We start from the raw sequence: 11,823 nt of genomic DNA, 5'->3' as shown, positions 1-11,823 counted from the left end.
CATTCAAATTGTAAGCAACATGTGGAAATTGCCCTGTGACGTGACGATTGCTCTGTGACGTGACGAATTCATCATAAACTGCAACAAAAACACATGATGACTTCTCTGGAAACTGGAAGGCTAAATGTTGGCAGCAATTTCTCAAAATAGCTTGAAATGTCCCGCAGTGTAAAATGCTATATTCCATTTATTTATCATTATTATACATGCACTTTATATTACCTTGTCTTAATTGAAGGAATACGTGGAACATATGCTTTAAAAAATAATTTGTCAAACCAAAGGACTAATTATGTCAGGGCAAAAAGGGGATTAACATGGTGGCATCTAAAAACAAACATGTTCTCTTGCAAATAAATACATCTAAATATTAAACCTTTTATTTGAAAAAGGTCATTTTTATTTATGAACTATCCATATATACTGGAGCTGGTCTGAGGGCATTTATTAAAAAAAAAAAAAAAAACTAGCGTTAATGACACACCATAGTGTTAATGTTGTGATGGGCTATACCTAAAAAAATAAAAATTGATAAAGAAATTGTGAACTAATAGAGAAAGTCTGGTCTATTTTGCTGTTTTCCAAACATGCATTGTGTACATTTAACAGCTCCCTACCAAGGAACACAAATTAAAAACATTTAATTTTTTTTCTTTTCTGCATGCTGTCAGTCATGATCCAAGCTCGTATATATTAAGGGTGAGAAAAATCATACTGGGATCATTTTATCCCGTGAAGGCCACTATCTTATGATACCCTCATAAGTAACAATGTGTCCCGTGTGTACACCATATATGAGGTTGCTTGAGAGAAAGGAGAATTTATTTCATTTTTCCTCTAGTGTTGCTTCTGACATATGGGCTCTGCCACCTGAACCCATTCTCACATTCTCCCTGAGACTGCTACTTGACCTCATCTGTCTAACTTATCCATTTTTCATGCACGAGAGTGCACGTGTGTGTGTGTTTCTGTGTGTGCTTGTTTTATTGGACTGTATCTATAACACATAAGCACTGAGAGGCCTTCGACTTTATTAATAAGATTTACTCTAAATTTAAAACGCTTAGCAATTGGCTCTTAAAATGATGCATTGCTTTGGGCACTCTCATTCCACAAATAGCTTCATAATCAGAAACAGAATATAAAAAAATATAAGGACTAAGATGCTGCTGAAATAATAAGTGAATGCATATTCCTTTTTCTTGCACTGTACAGCATAATACAGTTAAGGAACTACTCATGTCATTTTGTAGGAGGCAACTGTCTTTTGGTAGAATACTATTACCCCCATGTGAACCATTTTCAAAGTGCACTATGTAATTGAGGTCAAAATTATGATCATGGAATAAAAATACTAGGCTATATATGTGACGTACTTAAGAAAGGTGAGTATAATAAATAGATGTATCCATATAAGTGAACTGCATAAAACCTATTGAACTGAGCTGTGAAAATAGAGGAAAATGTTCACAGCACTCCAATCATCACCTCAACATAAATTCAGTGGAATTCGGACAATTTTGCAGTCACAAAGTGCTGCACTGCCCCCTAGTGATAGGCACTGAAGATAGTACCTTTATAGTCCTGTTAAGAGTCCCACAATATGCACTAAAATGTGTCCTAAGCCACAGTAATTTTTATTTAATTTTAACAAGGAAATTTGATTCTATGGGACAAACTGCACATTGGTTTATCCCTACAGTTTGTTTTACTAAACAGGTATTTGATGGAAATCATATTGACTAATATTTAATAAGTGGGCACAACTGTAATCCTTCTATGAGAAGCCAATCCAAAAGAAATTACAAATACCATCAATCTTTGAGATACACCAAAATGGTCAGTTAATCCTAAACATCACCTTTTAAGGGTGGGCAAAGCTTTCCTTCAAGGGAACTATTTGACCTCGTCTTTTGAGAGAGGATAAAATGGTTTGTTTCTCTAGCAACACAGCGTTTGGCTGTGGTTTCCAAGGTTACTGCAGGATTTCTGTAGATGCCATGTTAAAAAGCCCCTCTTCACTGCTCCCTTCACGATTTTCAAAGCTGAAGTACTCCCTATCCAATGAAGTATATGTGACGTAAATGAGCACTACATTTACAACAAACAGATGAAGTGTCTCACAGTCTCTGAAATGCTAAAAAGAGCTCCTGACATGATAAAAACACTTTTATCAGTACCCAGAGTGGACAGGTTAATTCCCAGAGTCAACAGCCTTGAAAAAATAATAAAGTAAACCTATTCAAAATCATAAATGATGTGAAGTTTCACAATACAGTACTTACCAAAAGCACCTTTTGTACTGTTACAGTACACCTAATGATGAGAATGAAGAAGTAATGGTGAACCGAGGTGCTACTTTTATTCAGCAAACCCTGTTCTCTTTCCTAAAAAAGGAAATAATAAAAATGCTTTAATAAACCAATGTTTGAAATGTCCCAACTGAATTTAAAAACAAAAACAAAACAAAAAACAGAAAGAGTTGCAGCCACATGCCTGATTTGAAGTCACAGACGTCCCCTGAGCTTCTTCAAACATCTGCTTGTCTAGTGTACTTCATGGATGCCAGTCCCACTGGTCCTTTATTGGAGTCAATAAAAACAGAGGCTGAGGTGGTAATGCAACATTTACAACACATTCCTAGAAAGATTCTAAAGTAAAATCCAATTAAATATTTCAAATACACTCACTTGACCCAATGCAGAATTTATGCAATGAAAGTTCAGGTCCAGTCTGCACTTCCAAATCCCAACCACTTTCCTGTCTCTCTCTGTCTGTACTGTCCTATATAGTTAAACAAAAAATGTAAGTAAAACAGTACACTAATGACTATATTTTGTGAAGAAACAACTAATTTTGTGTCCTAAAAACATCTTACAAACCTTCTACAGCTCCTATATTGAGAGTATTCTATGTTTCTCCCTTTCGTCCTCCATAGTGGTTTGCATTTCTCACTGTTATGAAGATAAACTGCCTCCAAAGCATCAAAAATCTCATTAGAAATCACTGGAGTGGTCCTACTAAGCCTCTGCCCATTCTGTGAGCAGCAAGACCGGGAGAAAGGCCCCAGCACAGCAAAACAGACAGTATCTCCATAGCCAATTTAAGCTACTTCTTAAAAGTTCCTGACTAAGGTGATCTAAATTTGTTAGAGCATAGCAGAGGCTATCCAATTACTGAAAAACAACTAGACAGTACTGAGTCAAGCCAGGAGTTTGACACACAATTATGCTAAATAGTTTTAAATTAGTTATATTTGCACAAATTTTATTGTTTTTTGTTTTGTTTTTATCTTAGTCATTGGATATTATTACTTTTTATGCTAAATAAAATTAATTTAGCCTGAATCCTTGTGTAAGAGTCTATTTAATTTTGTATGCATAAAACTTAATTGCCCTTGGATGTATTATTCAGTACTTTTTCGATATTTACTTGGTTTAATTGCTTTAATCAAATAATATCATAAAAGTCATAAATAATTAAATTAAATATACTTCAAATGTCTTAAAACTGCTCAAAAGTATTACACAAAGAAATCTTTATAAAGTTTTAAAATGATAAAAGACTAATAAAAGCTATTTTATATAACATGGACCTGGTTGCATTATGAAGACAGACATGATGAGATCATGATGAAAAGTTTTGCTTTTGCATGACACTGCATCTATGTCGCTAGGTATTCATATACCTAGCATATCAATTGAGGACGACTGCCAAATAGGCCAAGGACAAAAAAAAAGTGCACCTTTAATGTACTAAATAAATGTAGTGACATGTTTGACTAGGTTGTTATAATGTTTAAGCATTGTTGGTAGTTTTAGCATTATCAAAACATTCTTTTTAAATCCATAATAAATAAATAAACAATCAAAATGACTTTATAAAATTTAATCTGCCAGGGGAATGTAACACAAAGTTGAACGTGCAACATTACCTACTCACTATTCCAATATTAAGAAGATTTTGCTACTTTTAACAGTTTATATCTTTTGTTTCTATTCAAACACTGTTTCTAATGCAAGTAAAAAACTTCTGAAGAATAAAAAAGGGAAATAAACACCCAAACAGTATATATAAATTACACAGCTAAAGAAACAACAACAGTGGCTTAAAAGTTATAGTATATACATGGAAAAAAAATCCTGCCGCTGCTAGTTATTCTTTTAAAACAGCAGTAAACCAAAAAGTCTGTGAAACAATAAAAACGACATTAAAGGATATGAACTTTTAAGAAACACACTGCAAATAAAAGTAACTTCTTAGATACTGGATGTCTTAACTACAGGAAGGATGACTGGTTGGGGATGAAAAGTCTCTGGGCAGAGGAGCAGGAGATGGGTAGGGGAGGTGAGATGGAGGCCATGGGGTATGCTGGGTAAGGCAGAGACCTGCATCCAAAGGACAGGAAACCAGAGCCAGAAGGTGCAGGAGAAGAAACATTCACAGGGGAGCCAGGGGAACTGATAGAGCAATCTGTTATATGAAAACAAACACATAGAAAACACAACATTTAAAGGGTAAGTTCACCTAAAATGAACCCTCATGTCATTCCAAACCCGCAAGACCTTCAGAACAGAAATTCAGATATATTTGATGAAATCCAAGAGGTTTCTTTATCCGAGAGGTACTTTTTCTTTGCTATATAGAAAGCAAAGAAATTACCACATTCAAGGTCCAGAGAAGTAGTAAAGGCATCGTTAAAATAGTATGCCCTCCACAGGTCAAAGTTTGAACTAATTGTTATGTACTATTGAACTAGCATATTGCATATAAAAATTAGTTCAAACTTTGACCTGTGGAGGGCAGTAATAAACTTAGCAGTGTCTACACTGCCGGAATTCTAATAGAGAAGAAGAAGAGAGCTAGTTCAAGATGAGCATTTATGGTTAAAGTGTATCAAATTTTATTTTATTTTTTTAGAAAATGAGTGATTGTTTCTCTAGATAAGACCATTATTTCTCGTCTGGGATCATGTAGAACAATTTGAAGCTGCAGTGAAACTAATTTTGACCTTCAACTGTTTGGTGCCCATTGAAGTCCACTATATGGAAAAAAAATCCTGGAATGTTTTCATCAAAAACTTTAATTTCTTTTCGACTGAAGAAAGAAAGACATGGATAACATGGGGGTGAGTAAATTATCAGGAAAAGTTTATTTAAAAGTGGACTAATCCTTTAATGTTATGAAGTGACAAAAATTATTTTTACATTATAATAACATTGTCACTTCATAAACAAAACAAAAATAACAACTTTATTTAACAATTTGAACTGTTGTCATACGCAGTTGATGTAGTGAACGCAGTGCAGCCTTCCGTGTTCTATGTCCGAATGCCTACTCAGTACTGGCCGGCTCCTGGGTCAACATCACATGCATGCGTTGTGCTGCTCGCGTGAACACGTTGGCCAATAATAAGCCGGCTTGCAGACATAGAACACGGAAGCCTGCACTGCCTTCATTACGTCAACTGCGTATGACAACACTTCAAATTGTTAAACAAAATCATTATTTTTGTTCTGTTTTTGTGCACAAAAAGTATTCTCATCGCTTTATAACATTAAGGTTGAACCACTGTAGTCACGTTCCAAAGATGAACGAAGGTCTTGCGAGTTTGGAACGACACGAGGGTGAGTAATTAATGACAGAAATTTAATTTTTGGGTGAACTAACCCTTTAACGTGTACCTGGTACATACTGAAAGTATTTGCACAATATATCAGTACCATATGGCTTATTAGTCAATATTAGAGACATTTTAATTTATCTATAACAATCAATTTATGATATATATCAGTTGATATTTGATATTTACACTACCATTCAAAAGTTGGGGGTTGGTGAGACTTAAGTTTCTTATGCACACCTAGGCTGCTTGCACAAAAATAACATTTTCTACTTTAATATATTTTATTTATATAAGTGTCACATGATGCTTCAGAAATCATTCTAATATTTTATGTCACTTTTGATCAGTCTTTGCTTAATAAAAGTATTAATTTCTTTAAATATCTTACTGACCCTAAAATTTTGAATGGTAGTGTAATTGTGCGTGCTCATTTCACCCATTTTCATTTATTCATCTAATGCTCATAAAAAAATAATCTTTAAAAACACTAATAATTTAATAACACTGTTAAATGTAAATTAATGTTAATGTTAAATGCAAATCTCAAAGGAAATATCCATTCTTCATATTGTACTTTATAATGTTCACTTGTGATGCATTTAAAATTACTGATTGTAGTTTTTAATCGCTTCTGTGATTATCCATCCGCGTGCCATAAGGTTGCCGACTCCTATCTTATACTGTATGTATCGGCCAGAAATGTAATATCAGTGCACTCCTAATTTTAAGTTGAATGTAACCTGTATTCCTTTAAATGCTGTACTGAAACAAAAACTACAGAAACCAGAGAAAAACTGAGAGAAACTAACCCAGATTCCAGAGTGCATTCTGAGCAGCAAGCTCCTTGGCGTCCTCTAATATGGTGCAGACTTTATCAGGCATGAAGCTGCTCCTGGTGCTGCTGATGACTACTTTGTAGATGAGCAGTATTTTCCCCTCCTGTGCAGCCAGGGAGTAGAGGTGATACTCCGGCAGAGACCAGTCATTCTTGTGGCAGTAGTAATCCAGCAATGATACAGCTGAGCTCAGCTGGCTGGGCTTCAGGGTGTTCAGGCTGACTGGGACCAAAGTGGATCCTGGTAGGAATGGATACACACAGCGATCTAAGTCCACTGCATACGGGCTGCCCAAGTGAGGCGGCAGGCTGAGGGGGCGTGCGTTTAACCCATCACCCATTGCTCCTGTTCCCAAGCTGATGGTCACATCATCTCTGCTTTGGAACAAGAAGTTGGAATCACTGTAGTTTCCGGCAGCTGCCACTCCATTGTGGCTACTTCGTGGACCGGATCTTCTGCTCCCGTCTTTGCTGACAGGCTTGGCAAGAGTCACCTCGATGGGCGAACCATCAATAACTTTCCCATTCATGGACTCAAGAGTGGTTAGGGCATCCTCACGGTTATAGAAGTGGATGAAGGCATAATCTGTCAGCTTCTTAACACGTTCCACGGAGCCAGGCTTCAGACGTGAGAACTCAGAGCGAAGCGTCTCCTCCGTGGTGCTCAGCATGAGATTACGAACATAGAGGACTCGCACTCGCTGCATGGTTTCCTCATCTAATTCCTTTTCAGGCTCTGCCCAGTCAACCTGAATGGTGTGACCCCACAACTGAAATGTTCCTGAAACATCAAGTTGACATTGACACACAGCAAGTTAAGTGTTTGTGAATAGTTCTAACAAGTGTAATGTTGAAGTGTCATGCTAGGACCCACAAAACTGAAACATCTGTCATTCATCAAATGACATAAATCTCATGCATCTTGCATGTTTATTTATTAGGGGTGTGACGAGATCTCGTGCCATGAGATCTCGTGAGATTAAAATGTGACAAGATTTCTCATCGAGGTGAGAAGCTGTCTTGTGATATTGCCATGACGGAGTGTAAAGGTGAAATTAGGATAGAATATGCTATCGCTACGTTTATATTACACCTCCAATATCCTTTTTCCTTTTTATAGAAATAAAAACCATTTATTTCAGTTGGATAACGGTCAATTCTCATCCAACATGAGCTGCAGAGGCATACGAAAAGATTCAAAAGGCTCGTTGCACAACAGAGCCTAAGCGTCTGACAAATATATCTTATCTCGTAACAATGCATGCTCAGCACCGCCGCTCCCTATATACTGAGTATGTGTGATTGCAAAAGGGAAAGTAAAGCGATTTCAATACCCTGCATTTTGAAAGCGCCTCCCTGATGCATGCAAACATCTCCCAATATGAAAGTTATCATAGGCTGGGCTGTGTCATAGACTGTAAAAAAAGATGTATGACGCACCTTCACTCTCTTCCATTGAAGTAAGTGAAGCCACCAGTGTGCTAATATGGCCCTGACATCTTGAGTCTCGAGTCTGCACAGTAGTGAGCGAGAAGTAGAGCCGCGATATCAAGGTCCCAGCCACACTCACGCAGAATGGATTAATACAGCAGAACAACTCATTATGAGGTTGTGAAATAGACAGTTCTGGAAATGTTATAGCATCAAATAACTAACTAAAAACTAATTTATTTAAAGAACGAACACTTTAACGAACATAAGCGTGATAAAAACGGTCTAAATGTTTTCAGCTACCAACAGAAGTGTAGTTTTTTAACATCCATTGTGCAGAATTCTGCAGATTTACCCTTTCTGAAAATGCAAAAAATGGACCAAGCCGTGGTTACACTTTCAAAATAGTGAGATTAGTTTCATATTTTATATTTTTATTTGCAGTCCTGACTGCTTGATTACTAGGCTTCTACTGCAAGTGTATTTACTGTAAATGTGTTTCATGTCCAGAAGAAAAAGAGTTGAAATTATTGTTCTTTAAATAAAAAAATAAAAAACAGAAAACACTGTCTACAGTGGGCACTAGTAGGTCCAGATGCATCAAAAATAATTTGCTCCCATTATAATAAATGACATTTCTATTTTTGCTTAACTTCTCTAGCCACTTTATTCCTATCTGTCTGAAATAAAACTATTTTATTTACAAAATATCATGTGTGTTTTTCCATTGAGTTTTCCTTGGAATAACTAGCAAAAATCACTTGTTTTACTTCCATAATCTGGTCTATACTTAATCACATAGAAAATATTTAATAAAAAAAATAAAGGGGAATTGACTGAATTGTGAAAAGTTGTCATTACATACTATACTAGCATGTACCCAGTTGCTGGAGGGGAAGAGGCATGCTTGGCCAAAGAGGAAAGTAGTAGCAAACAAAATAATGATGCTTGCCATATCAAGTACCACAAATAAATCTTTTTGTATATTTCCACTGTGCTTTTGCACCTGGTATGAGTTTCCTGCGAGCCATGGCCGCTGCCTTGTGGGATTCATACTCAACAAAGGCAAAGCCACGATTCTTCATCCTATCCATTGCACTGGGATACACAATCACATCCACCACCCCTTCAGTCACCTGGATTTAGAAGTGCAATATAAAAAAAAGACTAGGCATTAGATCACAACCGACTGTTTTATTATGCTTTCTGTAATGCAATTAAATGTAGTCAATATCTTTCAGGTTTTTTGTTCACAAGATGGTGCTAGTGAACATGTCATACTGTTTTAACAGTTCTGTGTAGGTACTCATGTGTGCTGTAATGTGATATACTGACCTTCATCATTTCTTCTTGGATCTCCTCCTTTTTCTTATCTTTCGGGATGGAGCCGATAAAAAGGCGACAGTTGTCCAGACTAACACATACTCCTATGAACTTTCCGGGGCGGATTTCGTAGTTGTCAAGAAGCTGGATGGCTCGTTGTGCTCCCTCACGCGTGGTGTACATGACGAAGGCGTAGCCACGGTTCTCCCCGCTGAACTCCATCATCAGACGGAATTCGTAGATGCGACCGGCTTGCTCAAAAACAGGTACCAGCTCGTCTTCATACATGTCTCTTGGGATTTTACCCACAAACACCTCACAACCTCGTGGAGGAGGGGGGCCCTCCCAACCTGAGACATAACTTTAGTTTATTATTATGAACGCCACTATCTGATGAAACTAAAAATGTCAAGTTTGAATGGTTTTGTATTATAGCATTTCAGCCTTAATTTTATTACAGTAATGTTTTAAAGCAATATTATTGCACATTTTATGGTAAATTATGATACAGGCTAATTAAAAAAAATTAAATATGATTAAATACATCATAAGGAGTTGAGCAATTTTAACTTTATAACTTACAAACCATACTGTTATGAATCAATCTAATTGTTAACTGTAAAAGACAACATGAAATGGCATTTTACCTTGTTAATATGATATGTGATTATATTAATTAAAGGATTAGTGCACTTTCTTATTCAAATTTCCTGATAATTTACTCACCCCCATGTCATCCAAGATGTTCAGGTCTTTCTTTCTTCAGTCGAAAAGAAATTAAAGTTTTTGATGGAAACATTCCAGGATTTTTCTCCATATAGTGGATTTCAATGGAGCCCAAACGGTCAAAATTACAGTTTACAGCGATCCCAGACGAGAAATAAGGGTCTTATCTAGAGAAACCATCACTCATTTTCTAAAAAAAATAAAAATTTTATACGTTAAATGCTCATCTTGAACTAGCTCTCTTCTTCTTCTCTATTTGAATTCCAGCAGTGTATTACTGCCCTCCACAGGTCAAAGTTTGAACTAAATTGTCATATACAATATGCTAGTGCAAGTATATAACAATTAGTTCAAACTTTGACCTGTGGAGGGCAGTAATACACGTAATATACGATTCTGGGATCATGTAGAATGCTTTGAAGCTGCAATGAAACTGTAATTTTGACCGTTTGAACCCATTGAAGTCCACTATATGGAGAAAAATCCTGGAATGTTTTTATCAAAAACCTTAATTTCTTTTCGACTGAAGAAAGAAAGACATGAACATCTTGAATGACATGGGGGTGAGTAAATTATCAGGAAAATTTTAATTAGAAAGTGAACTAATCGTTTAAGCAAGAAAAAGCATTGGCTGGAGATTGATTCTATCTATACTGAAATGACTGAATTGTAATGAAACAGAATAAAGCTCATTGCAAGTTTGTAGTCATTTGTGGAGAGGATAAACATTTTGTCCCAGGAATCAGAGATTTTTAAAAAGGCTGATTTATCTACATCAGGAGCTTAAAATAATACCTAAATAGCTATTTGGCTACTGTAATTCCCATCCATGTAGCCCATAAATAAAGTATTCATGTGGCCTAGATGATGTCTTGTATATACAGTTTCCATATTACCTGGAGGTGGACCACCAAACTTTCTCTGTCCATTTTCCTGAACCATGCTGTAGCCGGTCCTGTCCATCAGGGATAAAAGAGCAGCTTCTTTAGAGCTGTCCATCATCTTAATGTTTTCAGATAGTTGACTGGTGCTGCCTTCATCCATGATCACTTCAGAAAACCCAGCGCTACCAAAGAAAACCGTTGTCAGGTAACGTTATTACACTTAAGCCCTTTTATTTGATCGTTTAAATGACGTAACTTTCGTGTACGTTATATCTGTAGATACGTAGTATGTAAAAAAACGTTAAGGTGTTACACACAAATGTCATATATATATATATATATATATATATATATATATATATATATATATATATATATATATATATATATATATATTCATAAAATGTCGTTTATTGAGTATGAGATTTAAGGCTCGCGTAGGAACGCAGCTTTGCTCAGCTAGCAAACACAGTTAGCATCATAACTATCGAGCTGTCAAGTATAATATACGTTCAAAAGTACAAAATATACGTTCTTATACGAATTTAACTTTCATTTATTTATGAAAACAACAATAAAACTGATTTAATTATTCACTAACGTTACTATATAAAACCTATTATATAAAAGTCACGATTTTGAGGTAAAACGTTCATATGTTCAATGATACAGAACAGCCAAACCATTTAAATGAGCGGGAACCTGTAATGTCTACCAAAACAAGATTATTTAGTCGAATATATTTTATATACCAAGCTGCGTGTGAATAATATTTTAATGTGATTAATGTGTGACACGCTTCTGTCGTCAGCTCTCGTGAAAATGACATTGGAAGTCTTCATAATGATATAGATGCAATTAAACCGCTTCTCTTACCTTTTGGCCACTCAGTAAATGAATTAAGAAACGTAAAATACGGGGATAACTTTGTGTGACACTTGATGATCGACGGTTCGATGTTGTTGAGTCAAACACTATTTACCTGACTGACGATCGTG

General features: G+C 36.0%; 1 protein-coding gene across 1 annotated transcript; it reads right to left on the bottom strand.

Annotated features, from left to right (window-relative positions):
- Positions 1 to 4,279: 4,279 nt before the first annotated feature.
- On the bottom strand, positions 4,280 to 10,985 carry rbm46 (RNA binding motif protein 46). Its single transcript, XM_067404703.1, has 5 exons — positions 10,838 to 10,985; positions 9,228 to 9,565; positions 8,899 to 9,028; positions 6,436 to 7,242; positions 4,280 to 4,473 (listed from the first exon to the last, which is right to left on the bottom strand). The coding sequence occupies exons 1-5, from the start codon at positions 10,983 to 10,985 to the stop codon at positions 4,280 to 4,282; spliced, it is 1,617 nt and encodes a 538-aa protein (XP_067260804.1).
- Between the last annotated feature and the right edge of the window lie 838 nt (positions 10,986 to 11,823).

Source organism: Chanodichthys erythropterus, chromosome 12 (assembly GCF_024489055.1).
Source record: "Chanodichthys erythropterus isolate Z2021 chromosome 12, ASM2448905v1, whole genome shotgun sequence".
In the NCBI taxonomy this organism is placed as follows: Eukaryota; Metazoa; Chordata; class Actinopteri; order Cypriniformes; family Xenocyprididae; genus Chanodichthys; species Chanodichthys erythropterus.
Note: the sequence above shows the minus strand (reverse complement) of the source record. Positions and strands in the feature narration are given on the sequence as shown.